Here is a 25,997-nt window from a genome sequence, read left to right on the forward strand (position 1 = left end):
TCCAAAGCAGCAGCAGGTCTAATTCCCACTGCACTTCTCTGCCTGGTGTTTCTAAACATCCTGGCAGAAAACCTGGGGAACTGTGGCCCTACCCAGGCACTTCTCAGGGTGGCAGCAGACGCCTGTCCAAGGGTGACCAGGAGGTGGGAAGGTGGAACCCACAGCTCTCCCTTGAAGCTCCTCTTGTTCCATCCCCTGCTCTGGGCAGGAACAGCTTCCACCATCCAGGGTGCTCCTTCCTGGCCCTGAACGCTGCCAGGGTTTAGATCCCACTTCTGCCTGGCACTAATGACAACTGATACATTTCCAAGGCAAATCGATAAATCCAATATCACCCAACTGCAATAAAGAGCTTTGAACTCTCTGCAGACAGGGCAGGAAACTGGGCTGAACTCACAAGCCCCCCAAGTATCATCTGCAAGAAGCAGTAGATCAGTGCTGGTCACCGCTTCTCATTCCTCTGATGCTTTTTAATCAAAAAAAAGCTCTTTTAGTGAGGAATAATTGTTTTCAAACCTCTTACTCCCAGTCCTTGAGTCAAACCCAGATGTTTAGGCCCAGTTTGCCTTGAGGACTCTGTTAAATCCAGTCACACTTAGCCCAGCTGGCACTGAAGTGAGAGCCACACACTTTCCAGGAGCCTCCAGGAAACAGAGGGAAGTGGCTGTTCAAAAAGGACAGAGATAATCCTTCCACTGCTGTCTGAGCACCCTGCCCAGTAGGACATTTTGGGTGTTTTCCTTCCATTTTTATTCATTACTGCTGTCTTTAACCTGGCAGAATGACCCCCTTCTCCCCAGCACTCCCAGTGAGGAGGCTGACAAGCCCTGGCCATGGCTGGCCACGCAAAACAACACAGAAGATGTCAAATGAACCAAACCAAAAAGAACAAACTGGAAAATAAAACATAAATCAAGCCAATAATCTGAAACAAACAAACAAACAAAAACCACCAGAAAGGAAATCATAATAATAAAATAATACTGATATAAAAAGTGACTCCTTCCAGAACATTCCCAGTCTGTTTACCTACCTTCCATGCTTCAACTGCTAACTTATAGGACTTTCTTACAAGAGAACAAGAGGAACTGAGCTACAAGGCCAGACCAAGCTCCTGGTGGGTTTCTGTACATGACTGGCTTTTAAAATGCCACTCTGCTCATGTTGAGTCCTCCCCTCACCAGCAGAACCCCAGCTATTGCAGAAATGGCAATTTGGGACCCCAATCTGCTCTCTTTTGCCAAACTGCCAGCACGAAGAGCAGGACAGCACATTCCCAGTGACAGATCTCCTTCCCTCTGGCTCTCCATCTGCTGTGATTGCTGCACCACCTCTCCAGGACAGGGGTGCACTGCTCATCCTGTGTCCCAGAACCAGCTCGAGGATGGTTTCAGGGTATGGAGGGACAGACTCAGCCCTCTCTCACTGCTGCCATGGTGCCGTTCCCTTCTTTTTTTTGTCCTCATCAGAGGCTGGGCATGCTAACATCCACCTTTCCTGCTTAGTTCCAGCCAAAGCCACCACAGCTGAGAAACCCACTGCAGAGAGGGTCTGACCTGACCTACCCTTCATCCTGCACCTCATTCTGAAAGCCCCAGGAAGCAGAGCTCAGCTCCAGCTGGCACTGGGGTCACTGTCTGCGCTGCCACGCTCGCTCACTCACCCTCTACGCTCCAGCACAGGGACCTACAGAGAGGCCCTGGGGTGAGGCCTCCTTTTGGGATGGTTTTGCACTTTCTCTGGTCCAAAAGACGGGGTGGGGGTGGGTGATGGGGGAGAAGGCCCAGGTCCTGCCCGGCCCCCTCCCCGTCACCCCTGGACTGCAGCAGCGGAGGAGAACAGCCAGGGTTGCTGGCTGGCCACGCTGGACACGTCTCTGGGAGCTCATGGCACTGTTTCCTTCACAATCCAGCCCAACCTGTGTGACCCTGGGGACGCTGGGGACAGGAGCCCCGTGCCACCAACCCCGCCGGGGCTGCCAGCTTAGCTCAGCCCTTCCCTGGGCAGGGAACCAGGCACAGGCAGGAGCCCCCAGGCAGGAGAGCACGGCCTTGGCCTGCTGGCTGTTTTCACCAGCGTTTTGGGACCCCTCCCCACCCTCCCAGGGCTCCAGGACATGTGGGAGTGTCTGCAGAGCCACGAGTGGTGAGCCTGCAGCCACAGGGTGGACTGTATTTGTGAATCTGCTTGAGACCAGCCAGTACTCACCTGAGCTGCACCTTTTACATGCTTTAAAGTTGACTGTCCAAGCCACAAGAATGACCCTTACTGACCTTGCACAATATCATGTTTTTTAACCCTTTAGGTACCATAGACTTTGGGTATTTCATTCACTTCATGTACTGTGAGGAGGGGGGCAGGAGGGGGAGCGGAGCTATGCGAGGGGAGATCCTTTCTTGGGCAGGAACAGAGGGTGAGGAAGCCCCAATGTTCCTCTACACCTGCACATGCAGCCTCACAGCACCCACCCTGCCACCCCTGCCTGCTGAGCACGCTTTGCCCTCTGGAATTTCTGTGTGGGAGAGTTGCCAGGGGAGCCTGGGAAGGTCATGGCTAACCAGGAAGGGCAAACCAGCTTCTCCCAGCCAAGAGAGTCTGTCAGTTTTACAAGTTATGTCTCTGGTACTTGAAGAGTTAAAACCCAGCTACTTCAAGAAGAAAAAGATACTTTACCTTTAGTTTAATGGATTTTACTTTGGTTATGATGCTCAGGAGGAGCCACCCTGGCAGGGAGGTGCAGGGAGGGGCTGCCACATGCGGGTGGGTGCTGGAAGGGGACAGCAGGAGCGGCAGGAGGACCAGGGAGAGGCTTTGTCAATCCAGAGACAAGATGCCATCGTGGTGTGACATCGCCCAGCAGGGACAGGGACAGCAGGGAGCTGGCTCACGGGTGCAGGACATGCAGGCAGGCAAGCAGAGAGCAGAAGAGAGAAGAAAGAAGAGGCATGGAGCGGGCCAAGGAGGAGCTGAACGGAAAAGGAGCTGAGGAGGGAAGACACAAAAGCCTGTCCCGAGCCAGAAGGTCTGTGAGCCGAAGGATGTCACCCGGACCAGGGAGAATTGACTCGTTCCTCCAACAGCCAGCCAGGAAAAAATGTTTCACCATGTTACAGGACACTGACAGCTCCCAGCTGATGTTCTTAAGAGCATTAAATTAATGAAAGTCTCCCTATGAAAGCTGAGCTACAGAGAGAGAAACCCGTCCGTGTTCTGGGCAGATGCCAAGTTAGAAAAAGCCCCAAAGCCTTCCCTTTTCCCAGATCCCTTCACCCTTAAGGGACAAATTTTCACTAAGCCCTACTGCCACCAGCTCCCACACCCCTCTTCCAGCTTGTGTTATTGAACCAGAAAGCACAAATCCCAGACCATCTTTGCCTCCCGTCCCCACAGGTCTCAGGGAGAGAAACCCCTTGGAAAACAGAAGCAGAGTGTAAGTTTAACACTTATTTTTCAGGTCCTTTCAGTTCATTTCCCCCACCCCACAGAGATGCTCCCTCTGACAGTACCACACTGGGATCAGAACCAGCAGATGTGCAGCAGTCAGGAAAGGATTTTCCTATGAAACGTAGAAAGAGTATGGAGAAAAAGAAAAGAAGGAAAAAAGGGGAAAAAACATTTGAAGGAAACAAAAGCCAAAAAATCTTTGAATGGAGTGGAGGCCTGAGAAAGCCCCAGTAAGGAATTCTGTCTGTGCAGAAACAGACTCCCCTTTCTTCCCACTCCTCAGGGGACAGAAAGAGAAGGAGACAGGGAAAGGGAGAGACAGCAGGATGTGACAATTAAAAAGCCCAGCTGAGAGCCTGCTGCTCCCCCTTGTTAGGGACTCTGAGGGATGGGAGCAGGGCTCTCCCTCCTCACACTGGTGACCAGAGCCACTTCTGAGTTAGTTCTGCTCCCGGCTACTCCAAACTGCAGCGGAGTGATTTAGTAGAGATGAGAGGAGACAGAAAACACAAAGAACAGCTGCCACAGCCACTCATGCAGTGAAAAAACACCTCATTTAAAAGCAAAGATCTGTGAAAAGCCCAGGTTGAAATATTGCCATCCAGGGTTATTGTCCCCAGGGCAACAGCGAAGGGAGACAATCCATTAAACTAAAACCAGCTCGTTTTGGTTGCACACACTCCATCCTGGTATCATCAATATCCCCCTTGCAGCCTCCACAGGGCTCCTCTCTCCCAGAGCCCAAACGGGACCATTCCCAGAGCTCCAGGCCTTCCTCCCCTTGGCTGCAGAGGTGCTCATGGAAGAGAGCATGGGGACTGCTTCCCCGAAGGCTGGGGAAGGCTGGGGAAGGCTGGGCCTGTGAGCAATCACTTTCCCTTCTCCTGTCCCTCCCGCTGCCCGCGTGAGGGACGGGCTGTGGCTGCCATCCCCTGTGCATGCTCAGCTCCACGGCAGCCTCACGGCCCCCAGCCACCCCCAGAGGACGGCGCTGCCCTGTCCCAGAGCCCAGCTCTGCTCCTGGCTCAGCTCCCAGCTGAGGAGCAGGTCCCAAAGGAGTCCCCCCTCCGTCAAACGCCACCCCCAGCTCCGTACCCCTGTGCCCACCATCTCTGGCTCCCTGACTGGGGTCCCCTCAGAGAAGGGTGGGAAAGGAGAGACACCTACTAGACTGCAAGGTGCGCTCTCGGACCTCCGGGGTGAAGGCCCCCAGCCCCAGGGCCGAGCGGGCGGCCAGCCGGAAGACATACTCAGTGTTGGGCTTCAGGCCTTCCACTGTGAACGAGGTCGTGGGCTCGAAGTTCTTCAGCACCTGGGATGGGCGAGGGGGGAAGAGAAAATAAACCCAAACAACAGGCAGCAGAGGTGAGGCCTGCCCAGAGACACCTGGCCTGCTCCCCTCGCTCCGACACCGCAGGGAACGGCGCGGCCGGGGAGCTCCTCAGCCCCAACCCTGCTCCACTCTGGACTCACCTCCTTGCTGTGGTCTCCTTCCTTGTAGAGGAGCTCGTACTTCACTATGATCTCCTGGCGTGGGGGGCTCCACGACAGCACAATGCTCGTCTCGGTCTTGGCCTCTGCTCGGAAGTTCATCGGCTGCCCGGGAACTGGAGCCGATGGGGCAGAGGAGGCAAGATGAGAAACAGGAGAAACCACATTAACTTAGCTAATTAGGAGGCTCTTGCCCTGTTTTCTTCAAAGCCTGTGTGGGAAGAGCACGTCAGCAGCAAAATGCCACACTGCAGCGTGGGCAGGGCCTGCCTCTAAAGCTGTGGAGTTCCATCCCATTGCAGGACTCCAGCACATCCAGGGCTGCTGGAGATGGAAGAATCCCAGTGGATCATATGTCTCTTTCTCAGTGTAGAATACAACCCTTCCTATCAATCCCAGTATTACAAGACTGGAGGTCGGAAGCCCATGAGCAGCCCATTGAGGACACATGTGCTGGGTGACAGCCCATGATAAATCACCTTGTGTTTGCAGCTCAGCACATAAGGCTCATTCCTCACTCATCTCTGACAAAGCAGTTCCTGGGTACTTCAGGCAGAGTTAAAGAGTCACCCCTGCCTGGGCAGTTTTACATCTTACATCTTTACATGGAATGGTTTGAGTTGGAAGAGACCATAAAGATCATCCAGTTCCATGGGCAGGGACACCTTCCACTATCCCAGGTTGCTCCAAGCCCTGTCCAGCCTGGCCTTGGACACTCCAAGGGCAGCCACAGCTGACCATGTGCCAGGGCCTGCCCACCCTCTGGGGAAATCCTTCCCAACACAGCGTTTAATCTCCAAATGTAAGCAGCAGCTCTCCTCCCCACAGCCCAGGTCAGCACACGGGCACTCACCTCCTTGCTGCGTCTTAACCTGGATGGGGTCGGACAGGGGCCCGTCCCCCACGGAGGTGAAGGCCAGCACTCTCACGGTGTAGGTCTCATCCTCGAGGAGGCTGCCCACGGTGGTCAGCAGGCTGTCGTCCACGTTGTGCTTCTGCCAGTTGCTGACGGGCTGGTCGGGCTCCATGGTGTAATAGACCCGGTACCCTCGGATCTGCCCGTTGGGCTCCACCGGCTCTTCCCACTGGATGATCATGGTGGTGCTGCTCAGCATCCGGCCCTGCACGTTGCGGGGGGCACTGGCGGGGGCTTGCTCCCCAGTACGGGTGACCACCGACTCACTGGGCGGGCCCTGCCCGATGCTGTTCACCGCAGAGACCCAGATCTCGTACTCGGAGTTGGGGCTGAGCCCCCCGATGCTGTAGCGCGTGGTGGTGATGTCCTCCTTGATCTGGTAGGGTCCATCCTGGCTCTTAGACTTGTACTCAATGACATAGTAGGACACGGGGTCTGGATTTCCAGAGTCCCAGGTGATGGTGATACTCGTCGCTGTCGTCTCTGTCACCACTGGTGTCCCAGGAGCCTTGGGAAGTGCTGAGAATCAGGAAGAACGGGCATTTAAAAAAAACTGCAGATGCTGAAATGGTGCCTAATTGGTCTGGTTAGGGCTGCAGGAGCTGGAGGCACAGCACCAATCCCAGCAGCTCAGGAAAGTGCTGCTGGAATATGATGAACCTAGTTATCCACTCTATTATCCTCCTTAAACTGCTCCATCAAAGGCAAAGCGTTCAGCTAAACATCTGGAATCATTAGCACAGGCTTCAGCTGCACTTCCAGCTGCTCCGGGGGCAGGGAGGGAGAGCAGCTCCTCAGCAGCTCCTTCCCAGCACGTGCTCACACCTCCCTGGGCAAGGAGTGGCACAAGGAGTGCTCTGCTCTCCAGAACAAACGCCCAGAAATGCTGGGAGGGCCTCCCTGGAGCCACAGAGTTGTGTTCAGCCCCATGTCCCCTCTCCTCGCCAGGGAGTCCCCCAGGAGCCTGCTGGGGACTGCAGGCTGCTCAGCACTCCAACTGCACCTGATACATGGGCTAACTTCAGCTGTTCTCAAGCTTTATGTGCTGTCCTCACTGCACACTTCTGACCCTTTTCAACCTTTCTTTTCAACCTCTTCGTATTTATCATGGAATCTCAGAATGTTTTGGGTTGAAAGGGGCCTTAAAGCCCATCCAGTGCTGCCCCTGCCATGGGCACAGACATCCTCCACTGTTCCAGGTGGCTCCAAACCCTGTCCAACCTGGCCTTGAAGCCAAACTTCTCTAGACCTGATCACAGTGAAGTCTGAACTTCTCCTTTCACCTTGTGCCTGGGAGAGCTGCAGGTGCTCACACACAGGAACAGAGCAGGGAACAGGATCCAAACAAAATCACAAAAGACAGAAGATACCAGCAGGGTGAAATTCCCCGTGTGAGGAGATGGGAGAGCTGGAAGCAGAAGCAATCTGCCCTACACAGCAGCTTTTCAGAATGAGAGGGTAAGACAGGGAAAAAAGGGAAGGAAAGAAATACTCAGGAAAATAAAGAGGACCTGAGTCCAGCCCCAGGCATCCTTCTGCTGGCACGAGAGCCCCACTGCCTGTGCAGAAGCCCAGAACAGGTCTTGTGCCAAGAATCTCTAGTCCCTACTCATTTCTCCTGCCAGACCTTCCTCAGACAGATCACTGATACAACAGCACTGTTTTTTCTTATCCCTCCCTTTCTCCCAAGTGTTTCTCCTCTTCCCCACCCGTGGATCCTTTCCCACCCCGCCTCTCCCAGACCCCTCACGGGCAACACCGGTTCTTGGAGCAGACACCAGCTCACACAGAGCTCTACACTCACCCAACCTCAGGGGTTCCTGCTTGGGTTTAATACTCCCCTGCTGAGGACAGAATAGATTGAAGATGGCACCTGTGCTCCTCTTGGGAATCACTAGCTGGAAGCTTATTCCCCATCTTGCTGGGGCAACAGTGGCCACTAAGATGCTGGAACTAAGCTCTACTGCAAGGGTGCACATGCCAGAGGTCCTCAGGGCCTTGGCTGAATCTCAGGCCTTGGAACAGGATGGCATGCAGGCTCCAAGCCATCCAAGGCTCCTTGCACAGTGCCCAGCCAGCCTCACGTGAGGACAGACACAGCATGCGGGGATTTCCGTCACTGTTTTCTTCGTAACAACCAGCTCAGGTGTCCTAAAGCGAGGGAAGGTCTCCAGCCACCAGCTTCCCCTCCCCTCTGGGTTTCCCTGTGTGTGGGATCCCTCAGGACACATGCACAGACCCCAGCACGGGGCACAAGCCTGTCCTGCCATCCAGAGCTCCACGTGCACATACAGGTAAGGACAGGGACAGGCACCCCTGCAACCAGGTGCCCACAACAGCCACGGTGTCCCTGGCCATGCACACGCATCCCACTCATGCAGGAGCAGCAGAACATGCAGAACTGTCCCAGTCATGCACACACATCCCACTCATGCACACACATCCCACTCATGCACACACATCCCACTCGTGCAGGAGCAGCAGAACATGCAGAACTGTCCCAGTCATGCACACACATCCCACTCATGCACACACATCCCACTCATGCACACACATCCCACTCGTGCAGGAACAGCAGGACATGCAGAACTGTCCCAGCCATGCACACACACTCGTGCAGGAGCAGCAGGACATGCAGAACTGTCCCTGGCCATGCACACACACTCGTGCAGGAGCAGCAGGACATGCAGAACTGTCCCAGCCATGCACACACACTCGTGCAGGAGCAGCAGGACATGCAGGACTGTCCCTGGCCATGCACACACACTCGTGCAGGAGCGGCAGGACATGCAGGACCATGTCCCCTGTGCAGGTCAGGCACTCACAGGCTCCCCCCATGCAGACACACGATGACACAGGCGCAAACCTCGGGGCATTCCCGCTCTGGTGACACGTCCCAGCATCGCCCCCATGCACGAGCAGGACACGTGCCCGCTGTCCCCTCCCTCATGCTGGGACACCGGGCTCTGGCCGTGCCCGCTCCCACACGTGCAGTCAGGGCCCTGCTCCCACTCCCTTACATTTCACCGTGATCTGGGCAACGGCCTCAATGACTCCCAGGCTGGACATGGCCACGCAGGTGTAGTTGGCGGAGTCCTTGACGTCCGTGAGCTCCAGGACGTTCCTGCCCACGGGCATGTCATCCTCGGGGGTCAGGTCCTCCGCTCCCTGCATCCACTTCACGTAGGGCATGGGAGACCCCACGGCCACGCAGGTGATGTTGACGTTGCCCCCGGGCATGATTTCATGGCTGACAGGGAGGATGGAGAAGCGAGGGGCCACACGGCGAACTGTGGACGAGACGCACAGAGGTAACAAAAAAACAAAACGGAAAACCAAACCAAACCAAACGAACAAACAAAAAAACAAAGAGGAAAAAAAACAAACGAAAAAAAATAAAAAGAAAGGAAAGAAAAAGAAAGGAGAAAAAGAAAAAAGAGTAAAAGATAATTTAAATATAGATGGGGTTTGTCATCATTTACTTTCTTCCTTCATTAAAAACAAAACAAAAAACCAAAGAAATCAAAAAATCAAAAACCAAAAACCAAAAAAATAAACTCCAAATAAATTTGTACTTCACAAACAATATATAGAATATAGACATAAAAGCGATATTTCATAGCAACAGGGTTCCATTGATCAAGATTAGACCCATCACAGCACAGATAAATACACAAAAATTTATTAGCAATTTCTCATCTTTACTGGCAAGAGCTGGCATGGCGAGCGCCCAAACTTCTCCTCCGTGGCCGCTGGGGCCCCCAGCTCCCCGCTCCTCACCCCGGGAACCTGCTCCTCCCTCTCGGAGTCCCGGCTCCCCTTCTCCACCACCCGGCGTGGTCCAGGGGTCCCCTCCGGAGAGGGGCCCTCTCCCACCCGGGGCTGCTGCAGAGGTGGGGTGGGGGGCCAGGAGAAGGTTGGGATGGAGATGGAAACTTCTCAACGTTTTGCCTTGTTGGACCCAGAGAATCCAACAAAGAGAGAAGTAGCACATCCCCAAATTGCAGCCGCTCCACTTGAGACGTGGAAGGCAGAAGGATAAACGAGGGAGGAGAGGGAGTCCCCGGAGAGGGACAGAATTTAGTTGGTGTCTGTGTGTGAGAAGCGTCCAGGGGAACACAGCCCCCCTGGAGCGAGAGAGAGTGTGGAAAAGATGAGAAACTCTAATGAAATTTTTGTGGTTTTCGGGTATAGAAACCCTAACGAAGCCTCTTTAAGATCTGACACGGTTCCATCGATAGATGCAGCTCTCAGAGTCACAAACATCATGCAAAATAGGTAAAAAAGAGAGAGAGAGAAAGAGAGAAAGAGAGAGGAAAATGCAGAGAAATATAATTTCTGGGCAGCAGCAAATGCCCACATGGATACTGGATAGAAAGTGAGCGACAGAGAAAGGAAGGAAGACCAGGAGAAGGAGAACAAGAGGGGAAAGGAGAAAGAAGAGAGAGAGAGAGGGAGGGGAGGGGGAAACCCACTTTAATGCTGCATACTTTTTCTAGCTGATGTGACTCAATGTGGTGGCTCACATTGTCACATCTCAGCCCTGGCGGAATAATAAATAGAATAGAATTAATAAGAAAAACAAGGTAATGAAACTTTTAACGTTGAGAAAACAGTGACATGTTCTGTGCATCTCCTTAGCAGAGAGGTGGATGCAGCTTCCAGACCTTACACAGGAAGAACATGGACGCAAAGGGGAGGCTGTGGTTTCCTTGGCTCCATTTTCTGAGCTAGCTGGGCTGGCTGGAGGGATGGTGGGTGCCCTTCCTTAGAGGGGGAAAGCAGGGGAATGGACAAAGGAGAAGGTGTGTGGATCAGAGAGGGCCTAGGGAGGGGGCTGAGGGCAGGGTCTCATCCCACAAGAGAGACAAAAGGATCCAGGAGCCGGGGAAAATGCAGGAACCGCAGCAGCTGCAGGGGAGCAGGGGTGCAGGATTCCTCCAGCTTCAGGGACAGCCATGCAGGAACTGCTGCAGGCAGGGTGGGAGAGGGGACAGGAGGGTCTGGAGCACTGGGGGGCTGTGAGCTCCCTGTTCCTGCTGTCTGCTCCCAGGTAACCCCTGCACAACCTCTCCAGAGCTCGGTGCCGTTGCCTCATTCCAAAGCAGAGCAAAGCACAGCAGAGCTGAGCCTGCCATTGTCCCTCCCAGTGCCTTCAGATGTCCCCTGGAACTGTCTTGGGGCTTGCTAGTGTTTATCTTGCAGCTCTGTGGATCTTTTCCAAGGGGAAGGGCACTGCCAGGAGAGGATGAGGCTGTTTGCTGTTTTTTGGGGCTTTGGCAAACAAAAGTCAACTGCAGCCCCTACAGTGTCCTGCAAGGTGACAAAGGGACATGGTCACAGCAAAGACTGCCCTCCCCTTCAGGCTGTCAGACCCTTTTCTGTGGAACAGTAGCCAGGAACCAGCACAAGGGAGGCAAGGAAGAGAAGACTTCCAGATTGGTGGCAGTAGGAGCTGCGAGGTGGCGAAGGGGAACTCCTGCATGCACGGATCTGCAGAGAGAACAGGGGCATGCCCTCAGCTGGGAGAAGGATGGGGATGTGGAGGGAGGGGCTGCAAACTCACCTGGCCACTGACACTAGAAGGTGATTTCTACCTGCACAAAGGTGTAGGGGGTACCACAGTGTTTGTTCCACCTCAGGCACCAGCTTCAAAGGATCAGGCAGCCTGCTCCTTGCTCCCTCCTGCCCCTATGGAGAACACTCAGCCCCAGCCACAGGGGCACATCCCTGTTCCCTACTCCATCCTGCTTCCCACTGCTTCCAGAGGTACCACACTTCAGAAAATGGAGCCAGGTGGAAACCACACCCGTCACAGTCGGAGACAAGATGGAGAGAACTCGGAAAGAAACAAGTGGGGTCAACATGCAGACAGATCTGGGGTGGGGATGACTCTTCTGGGGGGGCTGGTATGTGACCTTCTGGAGAGGGGAGGCAAGGTGGGAAAGGTGAGGAGGAATGGGGAGACACATCCGGACAAGATCCGGTCAGCAAACAGCATCAACAGCAACAAACAACGGCAGGTGGGATGCAAACACTGAGTTGTCATGGGAACAGAACAAGACAATCCAAACCAAGCTAATCGCAAAGAAATGAAACCCAACTGAAAGATAAAGGGAAAAGAAAACAAAACCAAAGGAAAGAAAAGAAAAAGAAAGAACAAACCAGAATTCAATAACTGAAAAGCATCATCTGATGTAGGGCGGAGTGCTGAGAATCGGAGTCTGAAGGGAACCGACTGTTCCGGCTGTGGTTTTGGGCAGGGAAGGAGAAATCCACTCACAAAACACAAGCTCAGGGGCTGTGCAGAGCACATTCCCGAAAGTGCAGAGCAGCCCTTCCCTCCTCCTGACAGCTCCCAGGGGTGCAAGTCAGCCCTGGGCTCTCAGGGATCCCTGCTTTGGGCTGTGGCATTTGTCACCCTCCAAGGGAAGCACCTCTGGTGCCAGCCCTCAGCACCACCCGTTCCACAAGGACAGAGAATTTGGACTGGGGCTGGTACAAGCCCAGAACAGGCAGCAGCACTGCCTTGGTGCATCCTGGTTTAAAAAAAAAATCGATTCTCCTGTGTGCACAGTTATACCAGCATCCACACACCGATCTAGGATGGGAAGAGAACTCCAATTGAGTGTTGGGGACCTCAGAGAGTCCCCTGGATACAGCCCTGCGAAGGCTCAGCGCTGTGACAACCACAACAGGTACAGGGCTCATCTCTGGCTACCCAGAGCCATCAGGCTGCTGTTTATTTTAATTGTGACAACATTTGCATTTGGCTGGAGACAGGGAATTCGCCAAGCTGAGTGTCTCTGGGTCAGCCTTTTGGTCAAGGCCCAGGAGGAGGAGAGCTGTGGTGGAAAGAAAGCTGGAAATGGAATCCAGACCAATTTCAGCTCTGGGTCCAGCTCCACAGCAGCTGAAGGAGGGGAATTTTACGAGAAAAAAATTGGGTGTAGAGATTCCTCCCATTTTACTATTCAACACTTTCAAAGGATTGGGAAGAACAGAACTGCCCTCTCTGGAAAGGAAACATTGGGATGGGGCAGTCAGGACTCTGCTTCACAGACACTTGTCTAATAATACTTTTCCCAGTTTCTGATACAAGAAGGACTTTCCCTGAGTTCCAGGGGTGTTTGGTTCCAGGACAGCTTTGCCAGACCCTGCATGCGTACACGGATGTGCATGCTCCATGTGCAACAGCTCCCGACAGACACACACAAGCAGGCACACACAAACAGACATTGTCCATGGCCAAAAAACTCTCAGGAGCTTTTTTTCAAACAAGGATACAGCTTGTTACGGGTAGAATCAGATTCCAGGACTGGAGCTGGATGTTTGGGATACAATTAAATTATTTCAATGCAAAGAAGCCATTTCAGAGGCACAGAAAAGTTTCTTAAGTGCAGTTAGTTATGAGTCTGTTTAATTGTTGGATAAGCATTTCACACTGCAAATTCACATCCCAAATTGTGCTTTTTTAGAAACAGAACAGATCCATAACTTTTCACACCCTTCAGAAGCCAATTGGTTTTGTTGCTGCTCATGGAGGCAGAGGTTGACCCAGTTTGTGTTCTGTGAGTGGCATTTTGGGCTTTTTTGGTCCCCATCAGCACAACTCAGGTTCCCCACCACCACTCAGGGTGAGAGGTGTTTTTGCAAGATTTACAGACCTGATTGGAAGAGACACTGTGAGATCCAGGGTTGGCTTTTGCAACACCAGAATCCATCCTTAAAATGTGTTCCCATGATGCTGCTAATGAGAGAAACCTGAGACCAAGCAGTTTGTGCTGAGGAACCCCACCAGCTGCTCTTTTAAAGCCCCTTCCAGATTCCCTCAGAGAGAAAAAACGTTGGAGGAGGAGCAAGGTGGGGAAAGGAGAATGTCCTGGACAAGAACATGTCACTTCAAACCCCGATTCACATTAAACCAACTCAAAGAGAAATGCATCTTATACCTTAAAGAAGAAATTAATTGAAAAAGGAAACAAAAGAAAGTGAAGTGGCTGGTTGAAAGCACCAAACAAAACCAAATGGTATTAAACATTTTGACACTCAGCAAGCTGCTGCTCCAAATGAGGTGAGAAGGCGGACATTATTGGCCATTTTGGGGAGACAGGAGTCATTCCGTCTTGCTCCAAAATGAGGAGGGGTAGGGGAAAGGGTGCCAAAATAATGTGCAGCCTCTACATTATTAGTGAAGCTTAGATTACACCTGTCCTCCCTCCCAAATGTGGTCTGTCCCTGCCCCTGCATGTCCGTGCAGCCGCCTCTGCCTCCTCCCTCTCCCATTCCAATTCTGGGCCGAGACCTTTCGGGGTTTGGATTCCCGACCTCCGCCCTCCACAGGACGAGAAGCTTCCCTCCTGCTGCCCATCTCCTTCCTCATTTCCTTCATGGAGAATAAAATAAATACGGAAATAGGTAGATAAATAAAGAATGAGACCAAGGCTTGGATTTGGTCTGGAGGAAATCCATTACCTTCCCAATAATTGTTACTCTTCACTTAAAAAACCACATTAGCTGAGCAACAGGCTGGCTGAACATCTCTGGTCTTTTGCAGTTCTTTTTTTTTTTTTTTCCTGTTGTTTTTTACAGGATTGAACAGAAAATAATCAGAATCCAATTGTTTTTCAAGCAGCTCTGTAATTTTAAATACAGACTTGACTGTTTTAGTTTTTGTTATTTTAATTTGACAAGGTGTAATCTAATTTTTTCCCCTAAAACAAAGAGAACAGCGATGCAAAAGGTGTAAGAGACACAGGCAGGCAGAGATTTCGAGATCAGTACAGCACAGTGTTCCTGCAAAGTGCCCTCTATAGAGAGATAGTCATGTATATACATAGATATATACACAGTTTGGATTTTTTTTGATTGGTTTTTTTTGGGGGTGGCTTTTTGTATCCATTTCCATTTCCTGATACCCTTGAGAAATCCTTCTGCAGAAACACAGTGAAGTTTTTGTTTGCTTTGTTTAGTTTGGAACTAGAATTTCAGAGCTGAGGACACCCCAAACATGGACAGGGCGCTCCCCCACCCGCAGAAGTGCTAAAATAACCCTTAAAAATCATCCCAGAACTCTCCATCCCTCAATTTTAGCACCTGGAAACTGGGCACTGCAGAGGCAGCTGTACAACCCAGTGGTGGTTCTGCCTCCCTCCTTCTCCATTAAAGAATTTATCAATCTAGTCTAAAAAGGCATTAAAATTCCTACAGTTTAAAATACCAATGACTGCTTTGACCTTGTGGCTATTTGTTAAATCTCTAGTGCATGTGGAATTATTTCCTTCAACCTCTAAAATGGATTGAAAGGGAAAAGCTCAGCAATGGTTCCACCTGGAACCAACCAGCAGCTCTGGTCTGATGGTCAAATTACTCATGTGCCAAACTTAACCCAGGCTACAGGCTAAATTATTGCTTAAATTAGTCACATTTTAACCTATTTTGAAGCTTTATTTCCTGAGGTGCTCGGCACACTGTCCCTGCCCTTTCTGAGGGTTTTATTTTAATTGATTTCCCCTAGTTCAGCTCTTCCATGTTTTGCCCTGGCCTGGTTCCATCTTTGGTCTCTCAGTGAGCTGAGGTTTTCCAGAGAGCCTTGGGAATTCCTGGGAATGTTCTCAGCAGGAGCTGGGCTGCAGAACCTGGCTTGGGGTGACAAAGCTTGTGCTGGTGGTGACAAGCAGCAAAGGCAGGGCCCGAGCAGGCACTGGGCTGCTTTAAATGCCTGCTGAGCCATTTACAGCTCCCTGGGCTGGAAAAGAGCAGAGCCACAAGAAGCTGGAGCCAAGAGCAGGAAGGATTATCCCTGCAGCATCCCAACTGCTGCCTTCTGTACCTCCTAACAGGGCCCCACTGTATGAAGAGGGGAAAACTCTTAATTCTGCTAAATTCAGCCGTGACAAGGTGTCCTGCAGCAGCAGCAGCAGCTCTGCACGCTCGGGGGATCTGAAGCACAGCCCACACAGCTCATCCCTCCTTCCCTCTGGGACACGGAGGAGCACAGGGACACCAGGTCCTTACACACACAGGCAGCAGCTGCATTCTGCCATCAAAGCACAGCAATCCAGGTGGCTGCCTCCAGCTTCCCAAATTAAGAGGAGAGCTGCAAAGTGCTCCATTTCCAGGGGGAAAACCAGCTCTGGCCACAGGTCCTGGCAGAGGGGACACTGACCTGGCAGAGGGGACATGGCTGAGCCCCCCAGAGAGAAAAACCACAGAGTGCTTTGGGCTGGAAGGGACCTTAAAGCCCTTCCAGTGCCAGCCCTGCCATGGCAGGGACACCTTCCACCGTCCCAGGCTGCTCCAAGTCCTGTCCAACCTGGCCCTGGACACAGTGCCAGGGATGGGGCAGCCACTCAAACACCACCATGGGCAGAGAGCTCTTGATTTGCAGGATTTTAAATCCATCCTTTCCTGCAATCACTATGGGCCACAAGTTTGATGGCATTTGTGTCCCTAGGGTTGCAGAGAAGCATCCAAGGAGACTTTTGAAAGCCAGGTGAGCTGTGTGGCTCCCAGAAAAACCAGGATTCCCACCGAGGTGCTGACTTGCCCCTAGAACTGCGTCCCTCTCTGCACTGACCACAGGGGAACCCTGGATGGGTGGCCCAGCCTAAACTGCCACACTCTGGGGTGGTGGCAGAGGTCACCTTACCTGCTTCTGACCTGCTTTTGTGGTCTCCAGAAAGAGGTTTCTGCCTCTGACCTTGGGCATCCTCTGTTAGCACTCTGTTATTTTGGGCCATGGCATGATCTGACCTGCAGTAACACACGAGGCAAACCCCTCACCAGTGATTTCAGGACCATGCCCATGGTTTGGGTTGGAAGGACCTTAAAGCCCATCCTGTTCTCACAGGACACCTTCCACTAGAGCAGGCTGCTCAGAGACAGTAACTTTAGCAAGCCACACAAACTCTTCTAGCCAGGTATCAAGTCTCTATTTCCTCACCCGGTGTCATTCCAGCATGATTACATCCCATTTAGCTTTAGTTTATTGCTGTTGATATCATTATCATTAATATTATTTTTATTGGCTCTTAAGGAAGAATTTAATCTTCAAGCCTTCTCAGATCACAAGAGATTCTTAGCAGCAGCAGTGCACTTTGGCCATGTTAGAAATACTTTATAAAAGAGAAAATAAACAAATAAAAAATAATGGTGTATAAATCCCTTTTTAATTGCACCTAAATCCTGAAACTCAAACTCCTAGTCATGGAGGAAAATCCTGTAATTAGGAGTGATTATCACCTTTTAGTCCTAGGCAGGAGGGAGGTGGGATGAGAAAACCTCATTTCAAATGCTATTCCTTTTTTTTTTAATAGAACAGGCAGTTTTTCTTTTTCTTTTCTTTAAAAAGAGCCTCAGGACTGGGGGATGTTTTAGGCTATTGTTAGCATCCAAGTCAGAAGAGCCACAGCTGGTCTCTTCCCAGAGAATTATCAAGAGCGCAGCATTTGGGAGTGGTACCCTGGTACCTGCGGGGAGGGGGACTCGGAAGGGGAGGGGAGAATACCAGCACTGAGGGTCCGAGCACTGAAATCTCAGCATTTTAAGAAAAAAGAGAAGGACAGACAGAGAGAAAGAGAGAGAGAGAGAAAGAGAGAGACAGATACTGTGTCAATACTGCACTGGATTTCTCAAAAATCACACAGCTTTAATACCTGTGCCCTAGGAAAGCCACTCCTTTGGCAGCTGATCGAGAGGTGGGGGCTGCGGGCAGAGGGAAAGGCATAGCCAGGGAAAGGGCTGGCATTCTGCACAGGGAAAGCACCAAGCACCACTGGGACCACTGACACACTGCAAACCCCCTGTGCACTCTCCCATGTGCCTCACCCGCTCGGGATGCACACATGGGAGGCAACAGGAGCTTCTTGGGGACAAACAGGGAGATGAGAAGAGGGAAAAGAGGCATTTTCAGCTCCAATGTCACTGGCCAGATTGCTGGTTGCTGTTTGCAATGGCTGCAGCTGCCAGATGTGCCCCAGCACTGTTGCATGCCTGCACAGCTGCATTCTCCTCACACGCTCCCTTAGAAGGAGGCTGTGCCTGGCTGGGTTTCGAGGCGCTGCACCAGGCAGCACAGGATGGATCCCAGGAAGGGACAATGGGGACAGGCAGAGCCAGGAGGCAGCTGCCCCCTGCCCTTCCCTCCCAGCACTCCCAGGAGCTGCCACCTCCTGCAGGGGACTGTGCCCGGAGCTGGGGCACGGCCTGGCCACGGGCTCCCCGTGCACTCGTGGGTGCTCCAGGAGAGAAGAGCGTGGGATCTGGGAACAGCAGGGAGCTCTCTGTCAGTGCCACGCTGGGCTGACAGCCCCCTGCTCCTGCTGGTACTGGAGGGAACTGGGCAGTGACCAGTGAGCGAGCTCCCGTGGCTGGGGAAGCCTCGGAGCAGGGTCAGGGCTTTTCTTTGTGTGCAGGAGGTGGAACAAGAGCCACACCTCAAGAAATAAATGAGCAATAATGTGACCCAGGGTCTGCTCTAACTCTTGGAATGACCCCCTGGGTTCTCACCATCTTTTCCACTTCCCAGATCCCTCCCTCCCCCAGAACAAAGGCTTCTCCCAAATAGCAGGGCTTCCATGGACAGGCGTTAGAGCTGTGTGACTCCTTTCCTCCTGGAGGGATTGAGGAGTTCAGTTACCACCGGGTGGGCAGGAACACTGGCTTCTCACAATGCGTTTGGAATAAACTACAGCACAGCATAACCAATCAAAACAGAAACAGGAAATCAAGAGAAAGCAAAAAACCCAACAGAACCAAAAATTTGGAAAGTAAGAGTAAATCCACTTCAAAGAAACCAGAATTGTATAACGAAAAGAAACTATACATATTTATATATCGAAAAAATAATTCATAATTAATTTAAAAAGTGGCATGCAAAGAAGATTGTTACATTCTCCTATCATGCATCAGGCCCAATGTCCAAACGGCAAGGTAACCATGACGACAAAAAAGTGCAAGAACTCAGCAACATTACCAAAGGATGCATAGAGAGGCCCACAATGCAACTCAACTCATCTCCGTGAGACCCGGGAACGCGCGGGTCTCGCTCATCTTAAAGATTTCTTGCTTTTTCTCTTTTCATTTTTTAAAATTGTTTTTCATTTTTTTTTTTTTTTTCTCTTACGAATGTAAAAATGTGGGTAAAGAAAGTAAAAAAGAAAAAAACCACACCAACCTTCTCGTAGCTCTGAGGGATGTTAAGGGGGTTTGATGCGGAACACAATGACATGAGGAGAAGAGAAAAATAGGGGAAACACAGAGAGAGTAAAAAAAGGCCTTCTCAAGGCTGTCAGCTGCAAATTGATTGATTTTTTTTTTCTCTTAACCAAAATAAAAAGAAAGGAAAAAAAAATGAAGATAGTAACGACCCTCTTTCCTGCCTTCCTAACGCTCCCCCTCCCATCCCTCGAAGCCCGACCAAGCTCGGCAGGGAGGCCAGGCTGGAGCAATCCTAGCTCAGAATCAGCCCCCAGAGGGGTGCTGAGCCCAGGCAGGATTGTCCCTCCCTGCAGCCCCTCTGCTCCTCGGAGAAGGGGAGCGGAGCCCGCCCGGGCAGAGCGGCCCCGCACGGAGCAGCCCCAGCCAGGGCCCGACCCCGCAATCCCCCCAGCCCCACACCCAGCCCTGCTCACTCTCACTCCACCATGGGACTGAATAAGGAAAAAAGAAATAATTAGAAGAAGGAAAAGAAAAGCAAAACCAAACCAAACCATTTCCTTGCAATGTTCAAACTTACAACTCCTATCCCAGGTGGTCTATAGAGACAAGCATGTTATGGGAGAAACAAGTCAATTGGAAACACAAGAGTGCTGGAGACTCTTTTAAAACAAAAAACGGGAAGAAAAATGTGCATGAACTCTCCCTCCCACCAAAGCAAATCCATTTCAGAAATTTGTTACCTTTCCACGATATTAACACACAAGAAACAAGGAATTAAACAGCATGAAAAACACCCAAAGCACAGGCCGAGCTGGCACCGCTGTTCTCTGCACTCTCTCGGCAGGTTAGTGCTGGTTGGCAGCCCCAGTACACACGGGCTGACTGGGGTAGGAACGGGGCTGTCACCTGGAGCCCTCTCATCCAGGTGTGGAGACAACACCCAGTTACAACCTTTGTCTCCTGGGTACTTTCCAAGTGGCCAGAAAAGTAGAGGAAATTTATAAACAAAACAATAATGAAAAATCCCCACATTTTTTCCTGTTTCTTTTCTTTTTAGTTTTTTTTTTTTTTTAAAAAGAACCCAAACCATTCCAGCTAAGCTGTCTGCAATGGATTCAGCCCTGAATTAGTATCGGATCCAGATTTACATTCCCAAAAACGGAATTTCGGGGCCCAGGCGACAGGGCAAATTTCAAACGCAATTTTCCAGCTGGCCACAAAAGGCTATTTAAAAATTTAGCTTGGAAACATTAAATTATTAAAAGCCTTCTCTCCATGTGCATGTGATTTAGTGAGCGTGAGACACGAGAGAGAGAGAAAGAGAGAGAGAAAGGAGTGCACACAGGAGCATGGCTCTGCATTGGACTGCAGATTAACGGGGGTGTAGGTGGGAGGCGCCTCCTCTGTCGATGGGATGGAAATGGGAACAGTTTGCTGGGATGTAACTTCTCTTTTTTCCTCCCAATGGTTTTTTGGGTTGTTTGTTTTTTTGGTTTTTTTTTTCCAAATTGAGAAGGACCAGCCCTGCTCTCTTATTACCAAAAGGGCTTCTGCTGTGGAAAGATGTTAAGCCAAAGCTACACACAAAATATTACAGGTCATAGAGAACAAAATGAGAGAGAGTGGAGAGGCTGTTGGCCGCTGGGGTGGGAGAACATCGAGGGGCACGGATGTCATTTGTTGCCCTGCTGTGGGGTGAAGGGGCTGTCCCTGAGGATGGGATGGCTGCTGGTGGCCCCAGCTCCGTGCCCAGCGTTTGTGCCCAAGGAACCAGGGACAAATTACTGCTGGCACAGGGAAAAGCAGCTGGGACCGAGGGGAGCAGTGCCAATGCACCTCCTGCTGCAGTCTGGGGGATCCAGGGACACTCCCCTCCGCTCCACCACAGCAGCAGAGCTCAATCCAGCTGGCTCCAGAGAGCAGGGATGCTTTGGGACAAAGGGGAATCGTGGTCTCTAGAGGTGCGGCCGGAGGGATTTGCCCTGGCAGCTTTGGGGTGCGCTGCCCCGGGTCGTGCTCGGCAGCTCGGGGGGCTCGGGGGGCAGCGGGACCCCTGTGCCACCCCAGCTGCCCGGGAGGGGTGCCACGGGCCCGGAGGAGCCGGGAGGAGCCCGGAGGAGCCCGGAGAAGGGTGGGTGCAGTGAGCCGCTGTGCTCCCTACCTCTCACGTAAAGGTTAGCGGGGGACGAGTAGCGCACCCCGGCGCTGTTGCTGGCCACGCACTCGTACTTGCCCTGGTCCGTCTCCTCGCTGCTCTCGATCTGCAGCCCACCTGTGAGGGGACAAGAGACGGCAGCACAGACACATGGTCACGGCTCTGCTGGCTCTGCAGGCAGGGCACCAGCCCTGCTCCTGCGCTTTCCCCTGGCTCACTCTCACCCGCTGCGCTCGGATCAGAAAATTCAATCCCCCCTCTCCAGCCCGTGCTGCTCTTTGTCCTGAACTCATCAGCAAAAGCACCAAGTTTTGTGGCTTCTGCAATGCAGGCGTTCTGCACCAGAACTCCCGAAATCAGCCTCAATAATCCATATTACTGTGATCCCCAGAAATCCATCAGCACGCAGTTGACTTTCCCCTGCTCAATTTGAAGCGGTGACCATAAAAGTGAAAGGCTTTGTCACCCACTGCCTGGGGAATTTCCATCACCGCTGCCTTTGTTTTGTGCCCATACCTGCTCCTCAGGAAGTCCAGGGGAGATAAGAGCCCCTGTGAAAAGCACCTTACTGATAGTAAATATTCCCCAGGGAAAACCCTATAAATACTGCATTGGAACTTCAAAATTGCCTGCATGGTTTACATCATCTGGGCCAAAAGGATTAAGGTTTTTCTTAAACTTGTATATTATTGCAGGCTACAAGAATATACCCAGAGCCCAAACTAAAGATTCCTGTCAGCAAATATGCAGAGAGATGCAGCATGGAACTACATGGAAGAAAATTGCCTCATTTACCTCAGAAGGCTTCATCCCTGCAAAACTCCAGTTAAAATACATACTACATAAATAATTCAACAGGCTCTCAAATGTTTTATGTATTAGGAGTACATGATTACACTACAGATATGGACAGAGCTCACATGTGGTAAGATTCTTAACTCCAATCTCTGGAAAAAAACCCCACCTATATATGAAAACCAAACAATTCCAGCTCAGTGTAATAGTATTGATAAAATCTTAAGTGAGAGGAGTGCAAATGAGATCATTGTTGGTTGCAGATACAGCTTTTCCAGGGAGGAAAAAGCAGTGTGTTCACAGAGGACACAGAGCTCACGTTCCTCTGCGTGTGCGTGGGTGGGAACGATGCTGGTGGGGGACGTGGGGCTGGGAGAGGATTTGGGACAGGGCTGGGGTGTGAGTGCAATTCCCCACAGCATCCTCTGTGCCTGGGAGCTCCTAAAGGCAGAACAGAGGAAATGAAACCCCAAAAAAACCCCACTCAGGCCAGTAAACCAAGCAAAATCCATTCCAAAAGAATCTGCGGGTATTTCAGCACAACAGGAGTTAAAACCCAAACTGGCTGGAGCTTCCCACTGAGCACCCAGCTGAGCATATTTCATATGGAATTACAGCTCCAGCTCTGCTGTTGGAGAGTGGAAAAGCTGGCTGCTGAGTTTTCCCAGAAATTTCTGTTAATTTGGACAATTCTGTGGGTTGTTCCCATTGGTTCCAGATACATTTTCTGTGCTCATGAGCATCACTGGTCTGAGAATACCCAGGGGAGATGAAGCCCCGCTCCAGAGCAGGAAGGGAACCAAGGACTGCGGTGGGCAGCATTCCCTGGGGACACGGACTCACCCCTCCCTCCCTGCCCACTCCTCACCCCTGCTGGTCAAGGCAATGGCAGAAATGAGGCTGCAGAGAGGGTGAGGAGTGTTCAGCACTTGTCAGGAGCCAACGGAGATGATGTGTGAAAACGTAAATCTCACCTACAGCACCTCCTGTTGCTTTTACCAGCAGAAAATTATGGAATTTTAAATGTGCCAGTGGAGATAAAACCAAAGCAGGGTCTTCCAAGGGGTGCACACCCAGTTCCTCCTGCCTTTGAGGTCAATTTTTGACTCCATTAAAGAGACAGTGCAGAAGCTACTTACCATGGATCTTTCCCAGAGAAACCTAAGGGTAAGAGAGTGGGGAGGAAGTGGAAAGAGGCTCTGGAGCCAAACAAATGAGTTCGCTGAGATGGTAAGTGCTGAAGATCTGCCTGAGCAAAGGACTGGAAAACTCTCATCACCATCAGCAGCTTGGGAGCACTTTGCACCAATCAAGAGAAAGTCCTAAGTATTTACCAAGCTTTGATAGCATTTAATGCTTGAGATAAACTTCAGTCCTTCATAGTCCTGGAGAGATTAGCTCTTAAAACTCTGCCATAAATCTGAGGCAGCGCAGCCGGAGACGTTATTAAAATAACAGTATCAGTATTACCAAGTGCACCCAGCAAACAAAAAAGGACATTATAACCATAGATAAAATAAAGACAGGTATAAAAAAGAAATATTCAGAGGTGAAGCAGGACAAGAAAACATAACAACAATACGAATCTGTACTGAGCACAGGGCAATGAAACGGGATCTGTGTGGAGAGAAGTGTTTGGAGAGTGGGTGAGTGAGTGAGCTGGGGGTGTCTTACCTCGGATCGGTGTACCTTCTGCAAAGAAAACAAAGAAAATGAGTGAAATGACTGCAAAACCCCAAACACCTGCACTGACCGTGGGAAAAGGACCTGAGTCAAGGAAGACAGTTCCCAGCAGGAAACTCCTTGGTCTATCTCATCTTAAATTACAGGACACTGAAAAGGGCTGGGGGTACTTTAGGTGGGGTGTCCTTTGAGCAGCCCAGCCCAGCTGGCTCTTTGCAGAGTCTCTGTGGCTCTTGGCTGCAAAGGGCTTGAGACTGGCTCCATTTTGTTGTAGGAATGTACAGAAACCTCTCAGGCTCTCAGCTAACATCACTGTTGGCTACTCACTGAGCACATGATGACCCTGCATTCACCTCAGCACTGCTGGGGACAGGGCTGGGGACAGGGCTGGGGACAGGGCTGGGGACAGGGCTGGGGACAGGGCTGGGGACACACAGTGCCTGGCACTGCACTGAGCTGCAGGTCTGACCCCACCTTGCCTTGCAAATCCCCAGCTCCACACGGCAGCTCTCGGCACAGACGTGAGAGAGCTCAGAGCGTGCCCTGCTCAGCACCTCTGGCCATCCCTCGGGGCTCTGCACAGGGACTGAGGCAGATCTGGGCACTGCAGAGGTGACAGGGCTCCCTGGTACCTCCTGCAGCGGCTCTGGAGCCGCCCTGATGCCAGCGAGGAGGGGCTGTGTGGAGAGAAGAGCCCTGCTGCACTTCCCTGCTGCCTGGGGTATTTTAATTTATTTTATTCCAAGCCCCTCCTGTTGTCCCTCAGTGCCCAGCCTTGGGCAGGGGGCAGGGAGTGACAGTCAGGGGTAAAACCCCTGTCCCCCATCTGACCTCCTGGGGCTGCAACCAAACCATCTTCCTTTGAAAACAAGGCAGGTCCTTTTGCTCACAGTGGCATTCAAAACTTATCAAAGAAGGGGGTTTAGCTGGTGGGTTTTTACCCCAATCCTGAGAACAGGGCAGATCCCGCAGTGCCAAGTTTTGCCTCTCCCTAGGGAGAGATGCACGAGCTCCTCTGCAATGGTGACACTGCTGCCACTCTGCAGCACTCCCAGCCAGGGCTGTGGAGCACATCAAATGACAAATATCAGCCTCTCACCCTCTCCTCTCCCCTGGGGAGGAACAGCAGAGTCATCATCCTGCTTTACACATGGGGAAATTGAGGCAGAGGTGAAGCAACTTGCCCAAAGCCACGGAGGGAAGACTGTGGGACAGGCAAGAACAGGAGTCAAAGCCTCCTCCGTGCCAGTCTTCTGCCTTAACCACCAAAACCCCCTTCCCTCCTTATCCTTCAGCCCTGCTCATCCTGCTGCTGCGGTTCAATCCTCCATTCTCAGGATAGAAGGTAAAAATACAGAGACACTAATTAGAGTTCACCTTTATTTTTCAAAGGAGCTAAGGCAACAGAGGCATTATAGTGTTAGGGATTAGACTCTAGTTAGACTCAGCTTCTAGTTACAAGGTTAGGTTATTAGCTAGAGAAAAGTTAGCATCTAGTTAGGGTTAGGAACTAGCTAAGGTTAATGAAGCAGGTTGTTAGCTCTCAGGACAAAAGTTGGAGAGACAGCGCTTGGAAGAGGTGGGGGAGCATGGACTCGGGTAGATCACCACCCAGGAGGTGGCAGGAAGGTTTAAAAAGCAAGAGAGAGAGAGAGAGAAAGCAGCAAAAGGTCATAGATCAACTCAGTGGAAATATAAACAGCCTCTGATACATCCTTCTGTCTCAAAATTGGAGTGAAAATCTGCCATCTGTGGCACCAATATGGAACAAGGCTAATGGGAAGAGGGTAGAGGAGGGGAAGAGATCCCAAAATCACCCATGGCTCAAAAGCTTCTCTGGCCTTGGCTAAGCCTGGCAGTTTCCTGTGCAAGTTCACTCTAATTGACAGCAGAAACGTGCTGGAAGTTAGAGTTGCAAGCCCAGACATCAGCACAGCCTCTTGTGTCACTGCAGGTTTGTCACCTGTGGCTCCTGTGAGCAGAGCCCTGCCCTGGAAGGGGCACAGCAGCTCTGGGCACAGCCTGCCCGGGGGCCAGGGCTCTGTGAGAGGTGGCAGGGCCAGCCTGGGCTGCCCAGCTCCAGCTCTGGCACAGGCAGGGGCTGCACAGCGCCAGATGATGCCCCACACCAGAATTTGAGTCAAATCAGCTCGAGCAGCACTTTGGGTGGGGGCACAGACACAGATGGGAGATTTTCCATGTTGGAGTTTCACATCTAACCAGCTCCATGTTCAACACAGGGGCAGCAGGAGGGGGCTGGAAGGGGATAATTAATGATTAATTAATTATTCTGAGCAGCTCTGACAGGTCCTGGAGGGTTTGATACGGGGTCATGGGGGTGCAGGGGAGGCT

General features: G+C 51.6%; 1 protein-coding gene across 1 annotated transcript in view; it reads right to left on the bottom strand.

Annotated features, from left to right (window-relative positions):
* PTPRS (protein tyrosine phosphatase receptor type S) overlaps positions 1-25,997 on the bottom strand; it is a 139,194-nt gene that overhangs the window by 34,069 nt on the left and 79,128 nt on the right. The window contains exons 6-10 of the mRNA XM_086862922.1: positions 21,174-21,284; positions 8,872-9,141; positions 5,789-6,370; positions 4,918-5,051; positions 4,612-4,756 (exon numbers count right to left, since the gene is read on the bottom strand). Coding sequence (XP_086719048.1) covers positions 4,612-4,756; positions 4,918-5,051; positions 5,789-6,370; positions 8,872-9,141; positions 21,174-21,284 — 1,242 coding nt within the window. The remainder of the gene's footprint in view (positions 1-4,611; positions 4,757-4,917; positions 5,052-5,788; positions 6,371-8,871; positions 9,142-21,173; positions 21,285-25,997) is intronic.

This window comes from Cyanistes caeruleus, chromosome 25, assembly GCF_971803275.1.
Source record: "Cyanistes caeruleus chromosome 25, bCyaCae1.hap1.1, whole genome shotgun sequence".
NCBI classification, from domain to species: domain Eukaryota; kingdom Metazoa; phylum Chordata; class Aves; order Passeriformes; family Paridae; genus Cyanistes; species Cyanistes caeruleus.